Source organism: Xenopus laevis, chromosome 5L, assembly GCF_017654675.1.
Source record: "Xenopus laevis strain J_2021 chromosome 5L, Xenopus_laevis_v10.1, whole genome shotgun sequence".
Lineage (NCBI taxonomy): Eukaryota > Metazoa > Chordata > Amphibia > Anura > Pipidae > Xenopus > Xenopus laevis.
Window position 1 is genome coordinate 67,821,612 of NC_054379.1, and position 26,244 is coordinate 67,847,855.

The 26,244-nt window shown below is 39.0% G+C and overlaps 1 protein-coding gene across 1 annotated transcript; it reads left to right on the forward strand.

Moving 5' to 3' along the window:
- Positions 1 to 1,357: 1,357 nt before the first annotated feature.
- On the forward strand, positions 1,358 to 26,063 carry smpdl3a.L (sphingomyelin phosphodiesterase acid-like 3A L homeolog). Its single transcript, XM_018263211.2, has 8 exons — positions 1,358 to 1,568; positions 3,034 to 3,247; positions 4,024 to 4,168; positions 15,939 to 16,035; positions 17,144 to 17,322; positions 22,332 to 22,512; positions 24,673 to 24,797; positions 25,536 to 26,063. Exons 1-8 carry the CDS (start codon positions 1,469 to 1,471, stop codon positions 25,845 to 25,847), a joined length of 1,353 nt encoding a protein of 450 aa, XP_018118700.1. The 5' UTR covers positions 1,358 to 1,468; the 3' UTR covers positions 25,848 to 26,063.
- The last annotated feature ends 181 nt before the right edge of the window (positions 26,064 to 26,244 follow it).

A 26,244-nucleotide genomic window follows, 5' to 3' on the forward strand; every position in this document is an offset into this window, starting at 1 on the left:
ACTGGAGGACGTGCACCCAGCCAAAGAAGTGAGTTGCAGTTGTGCTGACTACTAATCTGCTATTGGCCGTTACCTACAGGGACAGAGACTGACAGTAGTATTTTAAATTAAGAAAAAAAAGATGGATACCTTGAGTTAAACACTTAAGGAGGTTATAAGGATAAAAACATTTTTTTGTATACTATTATGCTGAGGTCACTGAGAGTGCACCCATATGATACATGCTCTTAACCTAATCCTATCTATATACATCACCAGTTAGGGCTTCCCTGGATGACCTGCTTGCCTAGGCCTGTAGCAAACTTTGTCCCTTTCATAACATATTTTGGGGGTTATTAATTAAACCTCAAATTTATTAGGCTTTTTGGTGTAAAAACCAACATTTTTCAAGATTTATTAGATGCTGCAAAAAGCCCAAATCCAACAGTTCGCATCTCAGACATGTCAAGGTCATGTGTAAGTCAATGGAAGAGGCACCTATGTTAAGTTTAAGTTTTTGTGGTCTGCGTTGGGTTTAGCCTGAAAATCCGATTTTTTCTGGGGTTTTGGGCAAAAACTTGAAAACATTGAGCATTTTGAGAAAAAAGCCCGAAAAATTCTAGCAATTCGGGGTTTCCCTCGATTTTATCGAGTTTTTCCACAATCCGATTAATTCAGGGTTTTTTAATAAATAAGGTCATATCGAGCATGGGAGTTTGGTGTTTTTTTTTAAAATAAAATATGAGATAAATTTAGACTTTAGTAAATAACCCCCTTTATTGTTAAAACTATATGTACATTAGCCAGGTCTGGACTGAGATTCAAAATAGGCCCTGGCAGTTCAGGTACACAGAGGCCCAAACATCTCATACAGAGCCCCCCCCCCACCAGCTCACTAATTAATGACTGTCTATGGCACCTTACAGCAGCCACTCTGGCATTTGCCAGAACCCACAGATTGCCAGTCCGGGCCTACATAACTTTAAAATACTGCATTGCTATAGAACTGATACTAATCTAATACCAGGTCTATGTTCCCTAACCTGCCAAAAAATATCATTACGCTTTTTATACATTTTGGGTTTTAGGAAATACCACACTAGCCATACAGTTTCATACAATAGTTGATAGTAATGAGCGTTTCCTGCAACCCCAGTGTAACTTTGTTCCATTATAACATTATTTATTTTAGAGAATGATCAATTTAATTTTTGTAATATAAAGCTTAGAAGCTTTAGCTAGGGTTTCCCAAGGCAGTACAGCTCCAACATATGCAAAAGCAGTGCTCATGACACATAGGAAATTATGCTACATTACATGACGGTTTGATACTTGCTGTTCATGTCAGTGTGTAACCTGAGAATTTCCCAAGCCTAGACGTTGTGTAAACACGGAAGTGTTCTCCGTGAGTCTGAAGCAAAGCAGACTTATAGGACAGGGACACAACACAGCTTTTACTGAAGCACTGCTGGTTACTTACAGCAAGAACATGGGAGCTCTTTGTGTCTGGTTGCTTCTTGTCACCCCACTGATTATTTCAGCCATGCCCCTGAATCTAGAAGGCAATCCCAAACAGGAAGGAGCCACAGGTAGGGAGGCTACGAGAGCCAAGTCTGTATACTTCACAGCCTAACAAATGTAAGGGCAAAACATTACATTAAATCAAAGAGGATGAAAGAAACTGGAATTTTAAGGAACATTTTGGTATAAATGAATTAGAAATTCTCAGTGGGTTTGAAGTTATTTGTATTGAAAGCTCACTGTTTATTGTCTGCATGCCTAGCTTAGTAGTTGAAACCAGCTGATTCACAGAACAGAAAGGGATAAAGAAATACTGCTTTCAAATGTAATAACATTAACAAATACTGTAACTTAAATGTTTAACTAATGGATATTGGAAACATTGCATTGTTCTTAGAAGTTAACAGGAAAATATGTTTATGTATGAAACGTTTACAGACATTTTTATATATCTATATATATGCCCAGTAATTGCTTTCAAATTAAAAACAAACACAAAAGGAGTTATTAGCTCAACATTTAGGCCCCCCTACTGGAACATTCATCAGGAGAATATCATTCCACATCCCCAATCAGTGTTCTTTTTCAGCTAAGAATGGTGCCAATACTGGTAACAGTAAGGTGTCTCTGTGTAACACTGTGGAATATGTTGGCATTTTATAAATACATGTTAATAATAATATCACTATGATGAAAAATGATTGCTCCATAAGGCTACTATTTTATTGTTTTTGCTACTTTTCATTAGTTATGTTTGTTTTTGGCCCCACTCCAACTCACATTCCAGCCTCTCATTCAAAACACTGCTTGGTTGCTACATTAATTTTGAACCTAGCAACCAGATACCTGCTGGGGAGCTGTTAAACAAAAAGTTTAATAATTAAAAAACTACTGAACATAAAAATTGAAGACTAATTGCAGTACAGTATATCAATCAGTACATCATGCTAAAGTTAATTTGAAGGTAAACAACCCCATTTATAAAAAAATTATTGCAACAAGTAATTTTCAACCTGGTTTCTTTTAGTTGTTTATACAACTAATACTATACTGTATTATACTGTACTATATGCTGTTCTGTGTGGCATATTGCTGATTAACACTCTGAACATGCACCAACGTTCATATTGAGTACTGAAAGTAGGATTAGTGTGACAGATCTTCACTGTGAATGAACTACTTATAAGATTTGTCTTGCAAGCCATTTACCAATTTGTTCAATCAAATTGGGTTGAGTGTATAACTTTAAATGGTTAGCTGGATAAAATAGTTGATATATATAAAATATGTAGATTTCTACTGGAAATCATAGTGTTTGGATGCAAACAAAGGGCTATTTTGCTTCCATCTTTTTCAGTGTATACCTTTCAGATAAAGGGTAACAAAGTGCAATTGCTATTAAGGACTTTACTTTTTTTTACTCACCTTTTTGCTCCATTCTTCTGTGCATTGCTTTGGAAAATGCAAAAACAAAACAAAACAAAAACAAATTGTGCCCTAAAGGACATTGTCTCTGAATTGTTTTGTATACAGGGCAGTTCTGGCACATTTCTGACCTACATTTGGACTTTTCTTATCACATCACTGAAGATCATAGGAACGTTTGCTTATCTTCAAAGGGTGCCAAAGCTTCAAGTCCTGGAATATTTGGAGATTTCTTGTGTGACTCCCCGTATCAACTAATTTTATCTGCAATTCAGTACATAAAAGATTCTCATCAAAAAGTGGATTTTATGATATGGACTGGGTAAGTCCTTCAGTGACATTGTTTAAACCAGCCTCACAAATACTGACTTCTACATTTTTATACAAGGTTTCCAGGTCTAAATTCATACATTACTTCAAACGGATCACTACACAAGGGTACACCGCTCAGGCAGCTATTGAATACCAATTCTTAACAAAATAGCAAACAAATGGCTATTGACCCAAATGGTTCCCTTTCTTTTAGTACTTAGTAACTTGAAAACATACTTAAACTGTCCCACATTGGGCATATTTACTACTAGCAAATACAGTATATAACATGGCACAACCATTCCCATTAAATGTGCAGGTTATGGCACCATTTTCTTGGCATGAATGGCATAATTTATAGTACACCAATACATATGGTACAAAAATGACTTCAGCATGGCCTTTATTAGATAATGAGTTAGGTTGTATGGGAACCCTGGAAGTATGACCTTCTAAAGACAATTCCAGGACTTCTTGTGTTCATGCAGAGCATGCTGAACTGGCATAGCAACGAGTGTGTACAGATGAACGTACATTTGTAAATAGTGTTTAAATCCCCAACATTTTGTGCTTTGGACTCTACCCCTACATTTTAAAACTGACCCTGTTTCCAATAACCTCCGCACAGTTAATAAATCTTGCACAAATAATTGGTCTGTGCTTCACAAAATAAATTTTTTGAGTGCTATGGATTCCTTTCTAAACATGACTAATGAAGATATTTTTAATGGTTTACTATTTGATTTTTTCTCTTGAGGACTAGAAATATTTGTATATTTTTTCCAGTGACAGCCCGCCTCATCTTCGAGTGAATGAACTGTCCACAAAAATTGTGATAGATGTAATTCGCAACATGACTTCCACCATTCGCAGCCTTTTACCTGATCTTCTTGTATTTCCTGCTCTTGGAAACCATGACTACTGGCCCCAGGTATTTTGTTAAAGCACCTTTTTACATTGTGATAAAACTTGATTGTTACAGAGTCATGTGGTAACCAGTTGTAGTCAGGATGAGGAAATCGCTTTTGGCACAGGCTTCCTCCTTTTTCTTGTGAGAAACCCAAACAAAGGGGGGAGGGGGCTGATGGTTTTGGAGGTGGGGCAGTGATCAGGGCAGAATATGTCAGGGTGGGCAATAAGGTTAGATGGAGTTATGATGCCAGGGTTATTGCATCACTTAGATGCAACTGGTTGGATTTTTGTCCAGTTTCTCAATCTTTTGAACCAGACAGTCCTTGGCTGGTTCAAAACTGGACAGGTAGCAACCATAGCTGTGTTTATTTTCTGCCTAATGAGTAAGCCCAATACTTTAATTAAAAGTATGGGATCTATTATATAGAAACAAGTTATCACAATTAATATTTTAAAACAATCAACTGTTGGGGCAATTTTGTCAGAAAATTTTATCGGATTGTGTTCATTCGGGCATTCGCACAATGAAATGTGCCCATGCATGACCACCTTTAAAGTAATTCAATTAGAGTAATAAATCTTATAAAGAAGGGAAGCAGAGGTACTGGGGCTTATTCACAAACCTGTACACAAGAGACCTCTGTGGGTTTAATTAGGTGCCAGGACTTGCAACCCATATTTTTACCCACTACCCTATCCAACATTTACTTACTGTATGTGTAACCTGCCCAATCCCAACATTATTTGCAGGTATACATCTTCTCTAGGATACATGCTATGCAAAAAACCTTACACATTACGCTAATTTACTGAGTGTGGCTACATAGTGAGGAACAGCCTGAAAATGCATGTTTTTCGGACGATCTCCACACCATGTAGCTGCAATCAGGACAGGCTGAAAATGTGCCTGTCAGTCCTGCTATACACAGAAGCATATAGAAGCAGATCCGGTTCTCTTCATCTGCCTACAAAACGCAGGAGGAGAGAAGCAGGCTGTAATCCCAGTGTGCCTTCACCCTAAAGCTACAGTAAGATATGACTTACACTTGTGTAAATAAAGACAAATTGCGGTGGCAGATTTATCAAGGGTCGAAGTGAATTCGAGGGAATTTTCGAAGTAAAAAAATTCGAAATTCAAAGTAATTTTTTGGATACTTCGACCATCGAATAGGATACTACTACTTCGAATTCAATTTGAAGTAAAATAGTTTGAATATTCGACCATTCGATAATCTAAGTACTGTCTCTTAAAATAAACTTCAATTTCAATACTTCACCAAATTAAACCTGCCGAAGTGCTATGTTAGCTTATGGGGACCTTCAAGAGCATTTTTCTAAATTTTTTGAAGTCGAAGAAAAATCATTCAATCGATGGATGAAATCCTTCGAATCGTTTGAATCAAACGATTTTACTTTGACCGCAAATGGCCAAATTCAATGTAAAAAAACTCGAAGTATTCCAATTTGATGATCGAATCTCTAAGCTTTTTCTACTTCAAAATTCGACCCTTGATAAATCTGCCCCTGCGTGTGTCGATGGCCCAGTCAGCTGTAGGCTGTTGCAGGCTTTCTATGATCCCAGTTTATATTTAGAGCTCTGGGAGGTATTTTGGCACTTTTTTGGTATTGGTCAGTGATAAGTGGATCACTTTATAAAAAAAATGTAAATAATTCTAAACCTAGTATGTAACAGGGTTGGATTGACAGGGAGGATGATGGAAAGGGTAGACCCCCCCCCCCAAAGTTGTTCATTGTGGTGATAAACAAGAGATTACACAGCATAAATTGGTGAGTACAGGTATGGGACCTGTTATCCAGAATGCTGAGGACCTGAGGTTTTCCAGATAAGGGATCTTTCCGTAATTTGGATCTTAAGTCTATTAGAAAATCATATAAACTTTAAATAAAGCCAATATGCTGGTTTGCTTCCAATAAAGATTAATTATATGTTAGTTGGGATCCAGTATAAGATACTGTTTTATTATTACAGAAAAAAAAGGAAATGATATTTTAAAATCTGAAATATTTAGATATAATGGAGTCTATGGGAGATAGTGTTTCCGTAATTCTGAGCTTTCTGGATAATGGGTTTCCGGATAACGGATCCCATACCTGTACTATGATTTTCTTCAAAGTTTTTCGCATCACTGTGACATGGCCAAACATCTAAGAAGTAAGCACAACCAAAGAGTATTTGCACATGGAAGATAGCTCATAGTACAAGTTGATCCAGGGACTAGTCCAATTGCCATTTTGAATTTTTCCCCAACATATATATTTTAAATTATACTGACTGTAAGAAAATAGCCTTAAATTGCTAATTTAACATAACACACATACTTTGACCAACACAAAGAAAATGGATTTTCCCATGTAATCGTATAGTTTGTGAAATACTGGTTTCCCCATACTTTGGCTTACTGTTCACACATGAAGGTAAATTATGCTTATTCTTAGAAAGGAATTTACAGCCAGTGGTGAAAATATGTAAATTCCTGTATCTGACAGATGCTTTGTGGACAAGCTATTGCTTGAGAAAATTTGAGGAAGCAGTTTGACATTTTGTATAACAGAAAATAAACAGGATATAACTATGTATTAGAGCAATTGCTGTCTTTGTTGTTTTTAATGCTGTTTTCTCCAGTAAAATTACCACACCTGACATCTACTTTTTACAACCTCATAAAAATATTGGTTTGGGCAATTTTTAGGTGACAGCTGAAAAGTGAGATTTCAGGCAAAAATTGCATTGGCTCTGACAAATGAGTTGTCAGAGTAATGTCCATGTGTGCTCCCATTCAAATGAATAAATATTTAGTGACACTGACTATACTGTATGTTATGCTGAAAATGTATAGAAAATATAAGTAAAACCCTCTTATAGATGGTATATTTTCAGATATTTCTATTATCAGTGTAAAAGAGACTATCTCACTGATGCACCTACTGAAATGCAACAGAGATACAGTATATATACAGGTGTATAATAGCATAGCATGCTTAACATGACTGCTTCTGCTCTGATTGCAATTGTTGATATAGTCACTTCCATCAGATACCCCCTGATTTGGAAGCACCCAGACCATACCACTGTATACAGCGGATTCACACAGACTGGGTGCGATTGTATTATCCTACTTCATTAATCTAAGACAGCTATAAGACAGTGAACCTTGACCCGAATGGCTGGTTTTGCACCTGTTGTACACAGAGCAGCTGGTGTTTAGTCTGTTATAGACACACTGTATTAATCATGACCATATGTATGGGTCAACATGTAATTAATGTAGTAGGTCAACTCTACCAGAATAAATCCTCTATTCTTCTCATTTAATTATTGGAGAACTTTAATTATGGGTTACTATATGTGACTGAGAGGCTCTTGGTCAAATCCCATCTTAAATACTTGTAATCCTGTACAGTCACATAGTAAATGCTAATTAATAAATTAATATGAAAGTAGTGAGTGCTATTTATTAAAATTATAAAACAGAATGGCTCTGTTAATGGAGTGCAATTCACCATAGTTACACACAATGCAACAAGAGTTCCAGTGTTCCAGTATAATTGCAATTGCTACTGTCAGACATAAAATTTAAGCAGGAGATATTGCAGTTGCAAATATTTGCACTGGTTAGTAAACGGCACTCAGATGGGTGCATGCATCTTTGAGCAGAACGAGTGTACATATTAATATACAAATATATATACGAAACGTCGGGCATTGATACGATGTAACAATAAAACAATTGATTCTTAAAATAGGGAGTGCTGATCTGAGAATAATTGGAGTATACATAATTACCGTGCACCCCTCCATTTGCTGAAGTTATTTGCCTTGGAGTGCGGATACTCATTTGGAAGTGTATATATATATATATATATATATATATATATATATATATATATATATATATATATATATATATATATATATATATAAAATGCACTGTTGAAGTGGTGCAACTTCCTGAAAAAAAGTCAGTTACTAGATTTGTAGTTGGTACATGCCTAATTATTCCACAAACCAGTTGTGCATTAAAAAGGATTTTCCCAGGGAATATTTATTGCTACAGCTTTGTGTGAAAATAGAGAACTGAATTCCAGATCTACTATGCACGACATGTTTATTTCTTATATTTATTGCAGTGCAAATTGTATATTAAAGGGAAGCTAACCCCCCAAATGAATTGATGTAAATTTAGAGTGCTTCTCTAGATTCATTTTATATTTTTAGCAGGTTTTTGGGTAAAAACCTTTGTGTGTAACTCAGATCCTAGGGTTTTTACCCTTCAGCCTGGTTTTAGCAATCTAAAACTGTTTTGAACTGCTAGTATTGCAGAAACCACTACTAGGAAATTGCTGCGAGCACCACTCTGAGCTACTTGTTTAAGCATTGGAGCAGAAACTGGAAATTAATTTGGGCAAGAACATTTTAAGGATAAATGCTTGCTAGGACTTCCCTGGAAATTAGGGACAGTTGCCAACTTTGTACAGTATAATGCACATCGTGCACTCAAAAAAGGAAAAATTTATCTGACTTTACATTGAAAAAATATTTTCTTTAGCTGAAAGAATGCAGGAAATGTTGTTGTAGAATATAGCTGTGATTTTGTTCTTAGTTGCTTAGTAATAACTTTGCCAGCAGAATAACAAAAAGTTATCATGCTGGTTTAGTGGAAACATAATTACATATAAATCAGAGACTGAAATGTGGCAATTAAATAGGATGCATAAAAAACACATTTAATTTATATGTTGAAAACAGCAAAATGTTGCTTCTTGTATGTGTGCCATATACAGTAACTCCACATTTGCATTCTGGTCTAATAGCCCTAGGTCATCATTGTTGTTGTGGCCTGTAGGATGACATGTAACTCCTGCCTGGTCTTATCTCATAAAATGAATGAACTGAAATTATTTTAATCCCCCTCAACATATTCTGCATCCACTGAGTTTAATTCATATGAGATTTGTGTTACAGTAGTGCCAGGCTACTCTTATGCTTTTGTGGTCTTTTGACCTAAAGCTCGCCATACATAAAATACATACATACTGGATCCCACCAGACTGAGCTGGCAGCTTATCAGTACGTATATGCAGTGGTGTACCTACAAGCATCAGCCTATATTATTGGCAACTGTGCTTATCACATTGCATCTGTGGGCAGCAAATTTCCCTGCAGTCATTTGCACTAAAATACCGCTCACTGGTAAATTGTGTCAGCGTGCACTCATTGCTCTTCTGCATAGTTGTGCTAACTTTCTCCTGCTGCCTGTTCTGAATTGAGCGCACTTGTGCCTATTGATGCCGGCAGCTGTGGGAACCTATCACCATTCACCATCATTACCAGCAGCAAATTTGTGCTAAAAGGGTTGGGCACACACATCACTCACTAAAATGATGCAACCCAAACTTTGGGTTTTTTCAACACAAAGTGGGGCTCATTTAGAAAAAATGGGCACATTTGCACCTGAGCAGTAACCCATAGCAACCAATAAAAAGGTTTGCTTTCATTGTTCAACATGCAGGTGGCTGTAAAAGCCAGTCAGTAATTGGTACTATGTGTTACTACCCAGGTGCAAATTTACCCAGTGTTTATAAATGAACCCCAGTCTGCAATTGCCTCATGCACAGCTTCCTCTGGAGACCACCATTACACTGAAATAATAGGGAAAAATATCCCACTGTGGGTAAAAACATGTTGAACAAGTTGGAATTTTGCAGTTTGCATATTGCAGTGCAGGTATAAATAACCGTTTAAATGAGAACTAAATCCTAAAAATGAATATGGCTAAAAATCCCATATTTTATATACTGAAAGTATTGCACCAGTGTAAAATGTCTGTTTCTCAATAGCAGCAATAATCCAGAACTTCAAACTTGTCACAGGGGGTCACCATCTAAGAAAGTGTCTGTGACACTCGCAGTAAATTATCACGGGTGACAAATCTCCCCGCCGGACATTACCCATAGTGTTGCTTTTGTATTTCCAGTTACACACAGCCGTTCATTGTTTGTGCCTGTAAAACATTAATTGCACATTGCTTTAATGGTTTGATTGCTATTTTGGTGATTTTATTGCATTCTGCATTGTTCACTTTTGTTTGTTTATGTCTGAAAAACATGTATGCAATGTTTGGAGTCATTACATGATGCATAGTTATGTAAGCCTATATATATATAGGGTATCAAACCATTCAGACCCCTGGAACTCACATTTACCCATATACATTTTTTTGTTGTGTTGATGTTTTATTCTTGTCCCTATGTACAGGTGGGAAATAATAGGTTGTAAAGAGCAAACCTTTAGCAGATATTCACAAATGTTATAAAAAGCAATACTGCAGTTTAGCTTTGCAGTTTGTTAGTTTAAATACAAAGGCATGTTTACCAATTATTTACCTATTTTAAATATGTCAGAATGAGGTGTGCTTTCTAACAATATATGATTTACTGTAATAGCCCTACAATGTTCACACCTGGATTCCCATGTATTGTTCATTCCTTTAATACCCTGTATTGTTCACACATGAAAGAGCCTGCATCGTTCACACCTCAGACTGCCAGTGCCCACATTGTTCACCTGTTCACAGCTCAATCAGGCTGTAGGAGCAGCACTAGTACTGTTAATCTTAGAGTGGCCATGATAGGTTTCCCTGTCTCCTATCCTGCTCTGCCTGTGCCTGCTTTTCCCTACCTGTGTATGCCTTACTCTGCCTGTCCAACTCTGACTGTGTGTCATACTCTGCCTGCTCTGGTTTTTACCAGCTTAGTTGCCCTTCTCTGGAGCCTCTGTAATTTAATAATATCCTGTCTGAGAACTGAAGACCAAAACTGTACGGCATATTCTAGATGGGGCCTTACCAATGCTCTGTACAGTGGAAGAATAACCCATTCCTATGCCCCTTTTAATACAGCTCCAAGACCTTGTTTGCCCTTGAAGCTGCTGACTAGCAACAAGGTTCTTATCTACAAGGACTTCAGGTTCCTTTTCCATTATGGATTTGCCTACTGCGGTCCCATTAAGGGTAAAAGTGACTTATTTTTACATCCCAGGTGCATGACTTTACATTTATCAACATTGAATCGCATCTGCCAGTTAGCCGCTCAGATTGCCAGTTTGTCAAGATCCTGCTGCAAAAATGCCGCATCCTGGATGGAATTAATTGGGCTGCATAGTTTTGTGTCATCTACAAACACTGATACATCCAGGGCCAGAACTAGAGATAGGCAGAAGAGGCACTTGCCTAGGGCAAACTGAAAGGGGGGCACTGGGCAGGTACCTGTGTTCTGCCTACCCCTAGTCCATGTTCGCTGCTTTCCCTTCCCCTCCCTTCCGACGCTCTCTCCCCTCTCCTCCGACGCTTCCTCCCTTCCAGTGCTCTGCACATGTGCGTGCAGTCAGTCAAGGGGGAGCGTGGTGGCCGGCCGGGTCGCCTAGGGTACCACACTAAGAACCTTACTCCAAGTAGAGAATGTACCATTAATAACCACCCTCTGTACCCGATCCTGTAGACAGTTTCCTATCCATGTGCAAATGTGCAAACGACTTCATTAAGCCCAACAGACCTTAGTTTAGAAAGTGGTAATTTGTCGGACACTGTATCAAATGCTTTGGCAAAATCCAAATACTGTAGATCACATCCACTGCTCCCTCACTGTCCAGCATCTTTCTTCCTAATTCATCATAAAAAGCAATCACATTTGTCTGACATGACCTATTCTTCATAAAGCCATGCTGATTGCTGCTCATAATGCCAGGACAAATATTTGAATGTGATCCTTTAAAGGGGAAGGAAACCTAGTTTTCGCATGCCCTCCCCCCCTCCCGTGTGTTGCCCACCCTCCCTCCTCCCCCCAGCCTACCCGTCCCGCTGGGCAAATGCCCCTAACTTGTTACTTACCCTTCTGGGCAGGTCCAGTCCAGGGAGTTCACATCTTCTTCCACGCGATCATCTTCCTGCTTTGAACGGCGTTTTGGCGCATGCGCAGTAGGAGCATTTCGCCGGTACGGATCGAATGCGCATGCACCAAAAGTCACGAAGTACTTTTGGCGCATGCGCAGTAGATCGTACCGGCGAAATGCTCCTACTGCACATGCGCCGGTCATAGCAGGAAGAAGATCGCGAGGATGAACATGTCGTTTGTGAACTCCCTGGACTGGACCTGCGCAGAAGGGTAAGTAACAAGTTAGGGGCATTTGCCCAGCGGGACGGGTAGGCCAGGGGGGAGGGTGGGCAACACACGGAAGGGGGGGAGGGTTTTTGCGCCAACTAGGTTTCCTTCCCCTTTAACAAGCCTTCAAGTAATTCACCCACAACGGATAGCAAAATTACTGGCCTATAATTACCAGGTTGAAATTGTGATCTCTTTTTAAATATAGGAATGACATCATCTTTCCTGTAATCCATAGGTACTAGATGAAAGCAAGTCTGAGAAAATCAGAAATCGAGGCTGGTCTAAAACTGAACTAAGCTCTCTTAGAACCCGAGGGTGTATTTAATCTGGCTCTGGTGCCTTGTGCACATTAATTTTTAGTTAAGCTTTATAAACCATATATTAAGTAAACCACTGACTAGATTGAGCTAAGCCAACTGTCCTGCTATAAGGTGGGTCTGGGAACTCTGACTCCTCTATTGTATATACTATAGAAAAGAACTGATTTAACACATTTGCCTTTTCTGTATCTGTTACAAACGTACTGGTAGCAAAAATTAAAGGAGCTACACTCCCAACATGCAACTTTTTACTATAAATATACTTAAACAACTTTTGGGGGCTAGTCCTAGCCTCTGCCAACATGCAGTCCTCATTTCCAATCTTTGCCTTCCAGATTGCTGTTTTACAACATTTATTATAGTATACCTTAAATGCAGCTTCTGTCCCCACAGTTTTTAAATGCCTTTCTCTTCATTCCAATTAACTTCTTTACTTCTGAATTAAGTAACATAGGGTTTTTCTTGGTTCTTCTACATTTACTTCTTAAAGGATTAAATTGAGAACAGTAACAAACTAATATAATTTTAAATGGCAACCATTGCTGGTCTGCTTTCTTAGCAGAAATCATGATCTATGCTCTTAACGGCAGCCCTTAAAGGACCAGTAACATAAAAAAAATTAAAAAGAAATTGTTTCTTTTTAACAAAAAAAAAACACTTAACACAGTTTAAACGTTTACCGTATATACTCGCGTATAAGCCGAGTTTTTCAGCACCCAAAATGTGCTGAAAAACTCGACCTCGGCTTATACGCGGGTCATACGCCAATCCCTCACCGGATCCCTCACCTCCCTCTCCCATATATACTCCGTATATACGCCAATCCCTCACCGGATCCCTCACCTCCCTCTCCCATAGCGCATCAGGACTCTGTGACTGACTGTCACGATCGCCGCCCGGAGCAGGTCCAGGAGCTCCGGGCGGCGCGTCCTTCCCTGCCGGCGTCGCTCCCAAAATGGCGGCGCCCATGGCCGCCACGTGGGTAGCGGCGCCGGCGCCTCTACCCACGTGGCGGCCATGGGCGCCGCCATTTTGGAAGGACGCCGGCAGGGAAGGACGCGCCGCCCGGAGCTCCTGGACCTGCTCCGGGCGGCGATCGTGACAGTCAGTCACAGAGTCCTGATGCGCTATGGGAGAGGGAGGTGAGGGATCCGGTGAGGGATTGGCGTATATACGGAGTATATACGGTATTTGAAAGAAAATAACCCCTACTTTCAGCACCTGGGTGTGTCATTAGTAACTCCTCACTTCATTGATATTCATAGGCTCACAAAATGGGGTGTGGGGACCAGGGCCCTTTTGTATAAAGTGTTGTGTTATTTCCCAGCACCCACTGCTAGCCCTGTATTCTATATGGATTATATTCTCCCTACAGGAACCAGCATGGCAGCACCAACTGCTAAACAGGGGCTTATTTATAATAATGGGATTATTGGACCCCCTTCCCCCATCCAGGCCATATTCTCCTAGAAGAGTTTGTGACCAAAATAAGCAGAGGAATTTCAAAGCTCTTGCTGCGGACTGTAAACATTTACATGTGTCCTGCACACTGTTGGGGCCGCAGAAGGAGCCTCGTATGTAGTTGCTGCATCTTTCCATCTCTCTGCCCCTGGTTGAGTTATAAGTTATTTTACTGTGACTGGTGTGCTTACAATTTTTTTTTTTTTAAACTGTGGGCAGGCCTACCTTTCATTGTTATTCAGTGGGTGCAGGTACAGATTGATTTTCAATCAGCCCCTAGGCTTATACACGAGTCAATAAATTTTTCCAGTTTTCTTAGGTAAATTAGGTACCTCGGCTTATACACGAGTATATACGGTAATTCGCAAACCTTTTATTGAGAAATTACTTACAGATTCTTTGCATGCGCTCCTCTTCAGAAACGGCGACAGGGCAACGATCCATCGTGTGGTGCTCGATTTCTCCTCCCTGCCTTCTACAGGAGATAGCCAGGGAGGAAAAATCAAGCAGTGGGATGGCACATGTAGCGCTTCATTTTCTGAAGTTGCCCGAAGTTGCCTCATGAGGAAACTTTAGACGATATCGGAAACCGAATGGCTACGTTTGGCATCCCGCAGGTGATTCTCATTCTTGCCGGTGGAAAGGCATTGTGGGGAGATTAGTCCCCCGAAGAAGAGGAGATTTGTTGTTGGGTCGACTAATCTCCCCCCGAAACGTACCGTGGGCCACAAGCCTTAGAGCCTGCAGTTAATATTGCAAGATAAAAAACCCACGTGCACCTCTCACACATAAATAATGCATGGAACTGCTGCTCCAATACCCCATACATGTGACAATGCATTATCCAGTAACTACAGCACTCTGATAATTATTCCATGTTATAATTTTATTGGCTCATTAGCTCATGTAGACAAAAAATGGCAAAGTTTTGCGCCTCGCAGGGCCCTTTATCAAGCCTTGATAAAGGGCCCTGTGAGGCCCGAAACATTGACATTTTTTGTCTACATGAACTAATGAGCCAATAAAATTATAACATGGAATAATCATCATAATTATCAGAGTGCTGCAGTTACTGGATAATGCATAGTATTCCCTTGACCCGAGGCAGGTTGGGCTAATCACTGCTGAGCACCTGATCCAAAAGAATTGTGCACAAGGTTTGAGCACTCAATTTCTGTGTGGAATTACTGATCCATACATGTGGCAAGACACACACTGAGTGATACCAGCAAACCCACTAGCACTTATATTTACACTGGGTACTTACAGTCTCGCAAGTGCAATACCTCAAAAACGCCTTGTTAGTTTTCAATGCCTTTAGGTTTTTAAGGCTGCTAAATACTTAATTTACATGCAACAGTTTCTTAGCAGCTCCCACACTCGCTGTGCAGTCACAAATTTATTGAGGTAAATATGACAAACTTTTTAACTGATGAGTGATATCCCTACAGTGAGCACCAACCATTTGGTTTTTTTGGTGTGCTACCACCATATGGGTGTCATCTGAACAAGGGTGTGATTTAAAAAAGGGAGTGGTAAACACTGGATTCCATCATTGGCCCTCCACTATGTAGACCAGAAAAATCTGGCCCTCGGTTCCACAGAAGTTGAAAAGTACTGCTGTAAAGTCCGTGTTGTTTTTCTTGTCATTGGTTTCTTTCAGGACGTATGTCCTTTAAATTTATGTATTAGAGCCTGGAGTCCTTCCAGATTTAACAGAGGAGTCGATGGAGCACATTCAAAATAACTTGTTGGATTTAAAATGGCATAACCCTGTTGCTATAGCACGATATAAAGATCTCTTACTATCCTAACACCATTTTATAGGATCAGCTTCCTGTGAAGGAGAATGAGGTTTACACAGCAGTAGCAGAATTCTGGAAACCATGGTTAACAGAAGAAGCTCTTAGCACTTTCCGTAAAGGTACGTCAGAGATTTATGGGGCAGCTCTTAAACTTTTAACATTTCATATGCTAGTTTTCTATTACACCTGTGCTTCTCCCATGAATACAGCAATGCCTCCATTACGCGACCTATAGCTTGCATGCAATCTAGGGAGTGCCAAAGACTGCAAGATGTATCGGGGTCCTTTACTTACGACCTGCCTATGTCAGGCATTAAGTGATGCATATTGCAGGCACAGTTTTGTGCTCCTTAGTGCTGCGTCTGGGTCCTTGCTAGAAAACCAAATTACTAATAAAGACACTTTTACAGGAATTTGGACTTTGCACTTTGGACTTAGTTTTCGCTGCTCTGATCTATGAAAAATAAATGAACAAGAACATGTTCTATCACAACAATAACTCTATGAAAGCAAACTTGCACAGAAAACATGGCCTGTGCACACAGACCTGTCCTTAAAGAGTTGAATGAGAATCACTGTCTGATATTTTTATAAAACAAGCTTTAATAGAGCTTCTGTAACATAATAGATGTAGTTTTCATACAAATATATTTTACAGTATATATTAATCTTTTCAAACACTGATTAACTGAGATGTATTCTTTTAATTTCAATTGCAGGGTCACTTTATAAGATATTTAAAAAAAATGTATTCATATGGGTGGAAGAATATCAAATAATACACAAGAGCTTTAAATATGCTGTAAATTATATTCTTATAATTGTGCTTAGTGATGTCATCAGTTATAATTTGTACTTGTTTTGTGATTGTCAATTATAATTTGGGTCACAGGACACAGCACAAGATATTAGAGGTGACCTGAGACAGTGGCGGAACTACCAGGGCCCCCCGGGAAGCTCGCACACTGCCGATTTCCGGCCGCAGTGGCCGATTTCGGGAAAAATAATCTTGTACGGAGGGGGGCGGGAGGCCCGGCTGCACATCCCGCACCAGGACCCCCCCTCCAGTTACGTTACTGACCTGAGAACTTTATGACCTGCAGAAAAGGACTTGGCTTTCAGCCTTGTGCAACTCCTCTTTGCTTACTGTATACCCTTATATTTTACAATAGTTTGTACATTATTTGATACAAAAGGTCTCTGAACAAATTTTTGTTATATTCACAGGGGGTTATTATTCCCAGATTTTCAAATCAAACAGATCTACTTACACTCTACGGATTGTCAGTTTAAATACCAATCTTTATTATAGCCCTAACAAGGTGACAGTGAACATGACAGACCCAGCAAACCAATTTGAATGGCTGGAGGACACTTTAAAAATCTCTCGCCAAAACAATGAAAAGGTATGTATGTACAGAGTATTCAGATATATACAGTATATACACCAAAGTGATATATTTTCATTTTGAATAAAAAAAAACATCTGTTTGCAAGATCCTAAATATTTAGAATGAAAGAGCATGTATTCAGTAATAGATGGTGGGATAATTTCTTTATAAGGGCTTTTATACACAGGCGTTCTTATTTGTGTTCCCTGGGGTGGATTGCTTATGCATTCCACTGTAGGGGAGACTTGTATGGTGTTGCGCATCAAAAAAATGACGTGCGTCAGAAAAAAAAGTGGCGCTTGTAAAAAAAATTTTGATGTCCATAAACTTTAATGCCCGTCAGCGTCATTCTGCCGGCGCCAAAATTTTGCGGAACAAAACGGGTCAAATTCACCCAAGCCTATTTATAAATCGTGCAACATTACTGATTAGTTCCCTGATCCAGAGGGAGGGGCTGTTGCAAATTCATTTTAAGGTGGAAGCATGGACACATAGGAGCAACTGCTGATCACTTCTGTTCTTTTCAAATATTCAATGAGCCATCACGTTGGTATGTCCCTTCCTTTAAACAGTCTTTACTAAATGCATCAGTGACCTGTGCTTGCAATAAATCTTTCTCCATCTCCCAGTGTTGTGTTGTGTTGTCTACAATCTCAATAGCCTGTTCATAGACCACTATCTCTCAGATTCAGAGGGAACCTTGATGTGAAAGATTTATTGGGAACACAGGACTCCTGCACAGGGCACTGATCCTGCAGAAAATGATCAGCCTTGCCAGAGCTGTAATGAAACTGGAGCAGTTATCACAAGTTCACAAAGCAAAGTTATGCACAAGCCTGGGGGAGCGTGATTTTTGCATGTAACGTATTAGAAGCAGTGAATTACAAGCGTTTTTATATTTTGGCACCATACATGTTTTCTGGCAATATATATTGATTTTTAAACAGTATTTAACATTTATTCATTGGAATATTTTTTACCTTTACATAAAAATAAACAACATTGTGCTCATGGGGGACTGAACAAAAATGTATTTAAAAATTCTGCTTTATAAGGTGATGAAGTACAATTACGAAATTTCTTTGCCTTCTTTTAGCCTTAAGTTTGCCTTTACTAGGACTCTAGGCCTAGCCCAAACCATGGAAAACAGAACCAGACAATTAATTATTTTCTGCCAAATTTTACATCTAGCATTTCGCATTGTTAACTATGTATTGATATTTATGCCATATAGTGTATGTCCCAACACTAAGGGGCACATTTACTATTGGTCGAATATTGAGGGTTAATTAACCCTCGATATTCGACCCTCGAAGTTAAATCCTTCGACTTCAAATATCGAAGTTGAAGGATTTAGTGCAATTCGTTTGATTGAACGATCGAATGAAAAATCGTTATATCGAATTGCCTAGAAAGCCTTCCCCATAGGCTAACATTGGTGCTCGGTAGGTTTTAGGTGGCGAAGTAGGTGGTCAAAGTTTTTTTTAAAGAGACAGTACTTCTACTATCAAATGGTCGAATAGTCGAACGATTTTTAGTTCGAATCATTCGATTCGAAGGTCGAAGTAGCCAATTCGGTGGTCGAAGTAGCCAAAAAAACTTCGAAATTTGAAGTATTTTTTATTCTAATCCTTCACTCGAGCTAAGTAAATGTGCCCCTAATTGTTATTTAACTTTAGATATATCTTTGGTTTATTTTTATTGCTGAAGCACATGAAAGCAAATGTACTGTATATACACCAGAATACACATGTAAATGGCTAACTTATGTAGTAATTAACCATTTAGCCTGCATACCCATTAGTTGATAACTTTTCAGTTTGTCTGTATACAATTCACTTTAGCCTCCCCAAATAAAAAAAACACCATCCACCTATTAAGGCAAGGGCTCAGCTGCTCTCAGACTTCCACAAAGTACAAGGAGTGACGGTTTGCCCAAAAATGCAACCTAGAGAGCAGGTCCACAAGGAGAATAGCAGGGAGTAGCCTCCCAAAGGCTTTTAAGGTGCCTTTAGTGTAGGGAACTCAGTGATAGGGAATTCAGTTTAGCAGAGCACTGCCTGACCCCTACTTGATCGATCCTGTTTCACTTTGGTCGCTGGTCTTTGGGAGTGAGATATTCTTCCTACTGTTTGACTTGAGGAGTGACATCTGTACATGCTGCATCATCATCAATGCTATCCTTTCTCCTCTGTGATATGCTAACTCCTACTACAGCTCCTGCATGAGTAAACCTGTGGTCAATTGCCTTTGCATATTGTTGTGCTAATAAACCATCTCACTTGTTTTCACTATCTAAGAACCTCCTGGCGTCCATTATTCTATTTTAACACTAATTAGCCTGGTGGGGTGTAGTTTTACACCATCTTAAAGGGGAAGCTTCCATTTAGCGAAGGCTCTGCCCTGAGTGTAGTTTCACAGTGTAACCCATGCTCATACACTAGCTGGACATCCTTAACCCCTAATTGGCGGGATAGGCCAAGAAAGCGTTACACATTCAAAAAGAAGACACATTATTTCTGGTTTATTTTTTGAAAGCAATTGGCCAGAAAACAGTCAGCAATTTTATATAGTAAAACATTCAAAAAGAAAAAACATTATTTTTGGTTTATTTTTTGAAAGCAATTGGCCAGAAAAGAGCAAGCAATTTTATATAGTGTGATTACTATACTGATTCTGTTCTTAAAGGAATTTAACCGTTTAACAAAAAAAACCCTCCCCCACCCCACATAGACCCCCCCTCCCTCCTCCTCCCCCAGCCTAGCTGCCCCCTGGGGAAATGCCCCCAACTTTTTACTTACCCCTCGGTGCAGATTCAGGCATCGCAGTTCACCGCAGCCATCTTCCGGGTCTTCATTAAGCAGAGACGGAGACCGGCGAAGCACTGCATGCACATTTGGAGCAATTTACCGGTTTGCGACAACTGCGCATGCGCCGGAATGGACTGAAATTGCCAAGAAGACCCGGAAGATGGCTGCAGTGAACTGCGATGCCTGAATCTGTGCCGAGGGATAAGTAAAAAGATAGGGGCTTTTCCGGTAAAGGGTTGAAGTCTCCTTTAAGACTTCTCATTTGGATGGGAGATATTGTGCTTCCATGTATATATTAGTTTTTACTGTTTGTGTTCTGTCTTCCCTACGTATTACCCTGGGGCAGTGTGTAGTTCGACATGCAGCTCAACCTCCCCACAACCCAATATAGAGACTGTGTGGAGTCTGTACATTTTACTGGATAGGCAAGTGGAATATGCATATGCAGGTATATAGCAGGTATATAACTTCAACACAAAAACACTAGCTGGCACGAAATGAATATGCAGCAATGTCTCTGAGGGTGCTGGCAGCTGTAAAGGTGGCTTAATGTAGATTGAAGTCTATTTCCTTACCAGCGATGCTACCATAAAGGGAGAATGCAAAACTGTATGCTTCTTCTAGCATGGACTGTAAAATGGAGTCTTAGCTCCCAGAAGGCACTATGTTGGTCACATGATGGGAGTATGGTAGCCTGATTAGTTCAAATGCACTCCTGTTGTTAACCTTATGGAGGTGCTGGATAGAGCCCTGAAATGGCTCACCACAAGCGAGCAATGAAATCTGGCAGCATGATGACAGCTTGTGCTGGAGACATGACAATTTGAAAGCTAACTTTAGATTGTTTGCTTTCGTTTTACTAAGCCTGGAGCAACTTTAGCACCCAAAGACTCCTTAGGGGAAAAACATGGATGAATATACAAAGAGCATTGCCCCAGTTATATATCTTCAGTTTTTACATTAGGAATATCAAGACTGCAACCATTTTGCTGCTGTTGCACCTCGTCTACCAGCCTTCGGCTGTTGTGGGAAGGCGTTACAAAAAAGTAATTACACTTCCAAAACACGATGAACTATAGGATGAATACAATGTTAACAATGACAGTATTTCTGTAACAGCAGATTAATGATAAATGTTTTAGTATACTTAGAGATGGGGTTATTGTAATCTGGTGAGAAGGATGTTAGTTCATAAACTTGTGTTTTTGTGCTAATATTACTTTTTTTTTTTACTTTACTGTGTGTGCACAGAGAAAAATGAGCAACGACTTTGCACGATACCTTTGAATTAAATAGAAAAGATGACACTAATATGTATAATTAATAATGTAATACTAATTCTGAAGTGTGAGTGCTACCATTATTGTGTTCTACTCTATATAGTTGCATAATGTAGTGTCATAGCAAGAACCGAATGGATGCTGTGGTGAGGTCACTACTAGGATACCTGTTAAAGTCCAGGACGGAGCTTATTTATGCCCCAGGTTCCTAACAGAGTGGTTCCGGGACTGCTAATTCAGCCTGGTTGTTTTGAGTTGTATTGAGGTATTTCAGGTGGTTAATTAAAGAGGCAGCTCAAGCCAGAGTGGAGAGTTCCCAGCTGGGGAAAAGACACAGGAAAGCTGCCTGTGTGAGAGGGATTGAAATCACCAAAAGAGACAATAAACTGCCAAAAAGAGACTATACTCTCATGAGTTGTGCTTGTGCCGTGGGCTGTGTTACCCCAGGAAAACTGATCCCAGCTACCCAAACTCTTACAATGCTTAAAGAGAAAATGTAAAATCCCTTTTTAACATGTGCTTATTCTTAATTTTTTATGTTTTTCTTTTCATTATTTAGCTTTTTTTGTTCAGAAGCTCTCCAGCTACTGTATGTGGTTGCTGGGTCCAATTTACCCTAGCAACCAGGTTGTGGTTTGAATGAGAGACTGGAATATGAAAAAGAGAGATACTACCTAAAAAATAAGCAGTACCAAATAACAATAAAAATAATCTTGCAGCCTGACAGGCAAATAGTTTTTTTTTTTGCTGTTGGGGTCAGTGATCATCATTTGAAAAGTAAATAGTTAAAAAATATAAGATGTAAGAGATAAAAAGTGAAGATGCTAAGAATAGGCCATTCTATAAAATACTTAAAGGTGAACCACCCCTTTAAAAAACAGTTACAGCTACATTATGAACTTGTGATGATATATATGTATCTTGTCTCCTGTAGGTATACATAATTGCACATGTTCCAGTAGGATATCTGCCTTTTGCAAGACTCACCCCTGCTATGAGGGAAACATTTAATCTAAGGCTGGTAAAAATATTCCGTAATTATAGTGATGTGATAACTGCACAATTTTATGGCCACACACACCGTGACAGCATCATGGTACTTTTAGATGAAAAAGGTAAATTATTTTTCTTAATTATTCAACAGAAATAGAGATTTTCAGTACGTGATGTAATGAAATAAGTTAAAGGTTGAATACTACAGTATTCTGTATTGTTTACAACTGCTGAACAAATACTGTCATATTGTTTTTGTAACTGATAATGACTTCATTACCAATAATGGGCAATTGGCTCCTTCATATCATTTAGTTTAGTTTTATTTAGCTATACTCCTCTGAATACAGGACAATATCTTGCTGCCCTCTGCTGTTACTGCATTGTTATTGCATGCTGAACTAAGTATACAATACTATCTAAAAGTACTCATGTACTCATTTCCTTTTTCATGAATTTCCTATTTTATTCACAGTTCAAAATGTATACATTCCAAGTGCATAACCCAAGGAAACATTTTATATTATTTCAGTTGTTCAGTTATTTTTCATTGGCAAGCACGCATACACGATATAGTTGTTTCCATTTTAAGCTACAGTTAGCTTGCAACTTGACTGGATATTTCAAACAACTGATATTAGAGACTTAAGAGGATCCATGACACTAAACAAGATTTTGTGTTGTGGTACAGCTTTACTCTCTAGCAGTCTGAGCTGTCTTCTCTGTCTAAGGCTAGTGCCGCATAGGGACTGAATTGGCTAGCAGGCCGAAAATCAGCCTTTACTCCTGCCTGCAACTGGAACTGTTGTGTTGGCTCGGGTGCTGGCACACGTGGCTGATTATAGAGCACAAATGAAAATGGGAAATACCAAGAAAGCAAAGCTTTTGCCAAGATAAGTGTTAGTCTAGTCTGGTAGATTACTTTCCATTTGCTGGATGGTATGCACATAATGCTAGCTACATCACTGACCAGCTGCATTAGCAGGGAGTTTAGTGACCGAGTGCAATACAAATTAACAAGGTTCAGTTAGTTTCCCACCTGATGATCAGCAGTGGTCATTGGCCCATTTAAAATTTCTCAAGCTTTTAGGCACGACTAATCTGTAATGAAATCCTTCGTACGTTTCAAGTTCTAAAAGTCTGTTCAGGGAAAATTAAGAAGATTGCTGAGTTTTTTCGGCACAAAACCTCATGCAGGGTTTCATACAGCAGCATTACAGGGCACTACAGTAACTTTCACATGGCCCTTAAAGGAAACCTATACAGAATAAATTCCTAACAATCAGATAATTTATATTATATTATAAATTGTGACCTATTATAGAATCTTACATACTGCTGGTACATACTGCCTTTTACATGTTACCCTAGACAACCTGGCCGGCCACATCGATCATTAGGGATGTAGCGAACCGCCGAGTATGTGTTCGCGAACACCGGCAAAAAATGCGAACAGTTCGCGAACTGTTCGCGAACTTCGAACATCCGAAAATCGTTCGATTCGAACGATCGTAGGATTTTTAATCGTTCGATCGAACGATTTTCGTTCGAATCGAACGAAAATCGTTCGATTTTAGCGATCGAATGGTCGAATGGTCGAACGATTTTGACGCGAACGCCTATTGGCGAACGTCGCGCGACGTTCGCGAACTTGCGGCGGACGCGAACAGCCGATGTTCGCGCGAACAAGTTCGCCGCAGAACAGTTCGCTACATCCCTATCGATCATCTCCATGAAGGAGCGTGAACATGTGCGCTCATGCACATGTGGAGGGGGGACTCACAGAAAAAAACATGATTGCTGAAAAGAATTGTGATTGCAGTAAAAAAAAAAACTATATTATTATTTTGTTTAAAAGCTAAAGTTACACTACTTGTTGACTTCTATGGCATCTTGTCAGGGTTTAGGCAGTGAGATTTTTATTGGTTGCAAATTTATACCCCATACATAATAAAAAGGCACTAAGTTTGTCCAGATGCAGAAATCCATGGCAACCAGTAAGCTATCTTTTTTACACAGCTGACCGCTTCACTGCATGCAGGCAAGCTATGTGCCTTTTATTACATAACCCCACTGATTTGATCAAGGTAAAAATTGCAATCACAGGATTAAAATCACGATTACAAAAATTGCAAATATTACTAAATCTGCCCTTACATGTTAGCTTTGCTGGTGTCCATGAGAGCCAATGTACAAATCTGTGTTTAGCAACACACGTTTTCACATCTCAAATTATTCATTTATTGTTCTTTTTGTTTACCAAAATCCAAATTGTCTTACAGAAAACCCAGTTGGATCTGTGTTTGTTACACCAGCCGTTACACCAATTAGGTCTGTATTGGAGACAGATTCCAATAATCCAGGATTTCGGTTATATCAGTATGATACCATGAACCACCACTTACTTGTAAGTAGTTATCAACATTCTTTTGCGGATGTATGCCTATGAAATATGAAAACAGAAATATACATTGCTTGCTAGATAACCTCCTATGAATGTCAGCCAAAGCTGTGTAAATTGCAACATGTAGTCATTTTAAAGCTGTGACATGAATTTCAGAATATGTTTTTTTGCATAAAGGAGGTATGAGGAAAAAAGATGTGTAGAAACAGCATTACTCATCACTGCTTTTTACACAACTTTTTGCAACACTTTTAATGCCATCATTTTTTTTTGTCCTGAACTTATCTCACGGGTTACACTTGGTCAGAAGTGGTTTAAAGTTTGGGGTTCTTTAGCAGAAAATAAAATACAAATTATGATTCATATTTTTTTTATTATACAGGTATTTTAGTATACAGGCCTGTTATCCAGAATGCTTGGGACCTGGGGGTTTGCAGATAAATGGTCTTTCCGTAATTTGGATCTCGATACTTTAAGTAAACTACAAAAATTTATAAAACCCTATATTTTTTATATATATATTTTTTGTCACAAATAAGGATTAATTATAACTTAGCTTGAATCAATCACATTGTATTATCTTCCTATTACAGGAAAAAAATGGAATATATTTTAAAAAATTTAATTATTTGATTAAAATGGAATCTATGGGAGATGGTCTTCCGGTAATTTGGAGCTTTCTGGATAAAGGATCCCCTACCTTATGCTGCTTTGTGATTTGTACTATCTGTATTTTTTTAGGATCTCTGGCATTATTACTTAAATCTAACTGAAGCAAACTTAAAGAATGAGTCTTCATGGGATCTGGAATATATTATGACTAAAACATACCAAATAAAGGATCTGCAACCAGAAAGTTTGGGAGACCTTGTAAAAAGATTCCAGCAGCCAGGAAGCATCGAATTTCTAAATTATTACAAGAACTACTTGGTGAGCTTTGACTCTAGAGTTGGCTGTGATCCCCTGTGCAAGATACAGCAAATATGTGCCATTCAGTATTTGGATAAGGACTCCTATACAAAATGCATCACTGGGAGTAAGGGAGTCAAATAGATATAGTAATAGAAAAGTACATGTTGCTCTTGTAAGTATCTCATTATTTTTCTGTCTGCCCCAAATCGATGATTAAATAATGCATTAATTAAGGAATCATAAACAGGGTCACCCTAGTCCTAACTTCTTTACTATGACTACTCCCAAAAACCCCTGGAATGAAAACCCTCTTAAAGGGATACTGTCATGGGAAAAAAATTTTTTTCCAAAATGCATCAGTTAATAGTGCTGCTCCAGCAGAATTCTGCACTGAAATCCATTTCTCAAAAGAGCAAACAGATTTTTTTATATTCAATTTCGAAATCTGACATGGGGCTAGACATATTGTCAATTTCCCAGCTGCCCCAAGTCATGTGACTTGTGCTCTGATAAACTTCAATCACTCTTTACTGCTGTA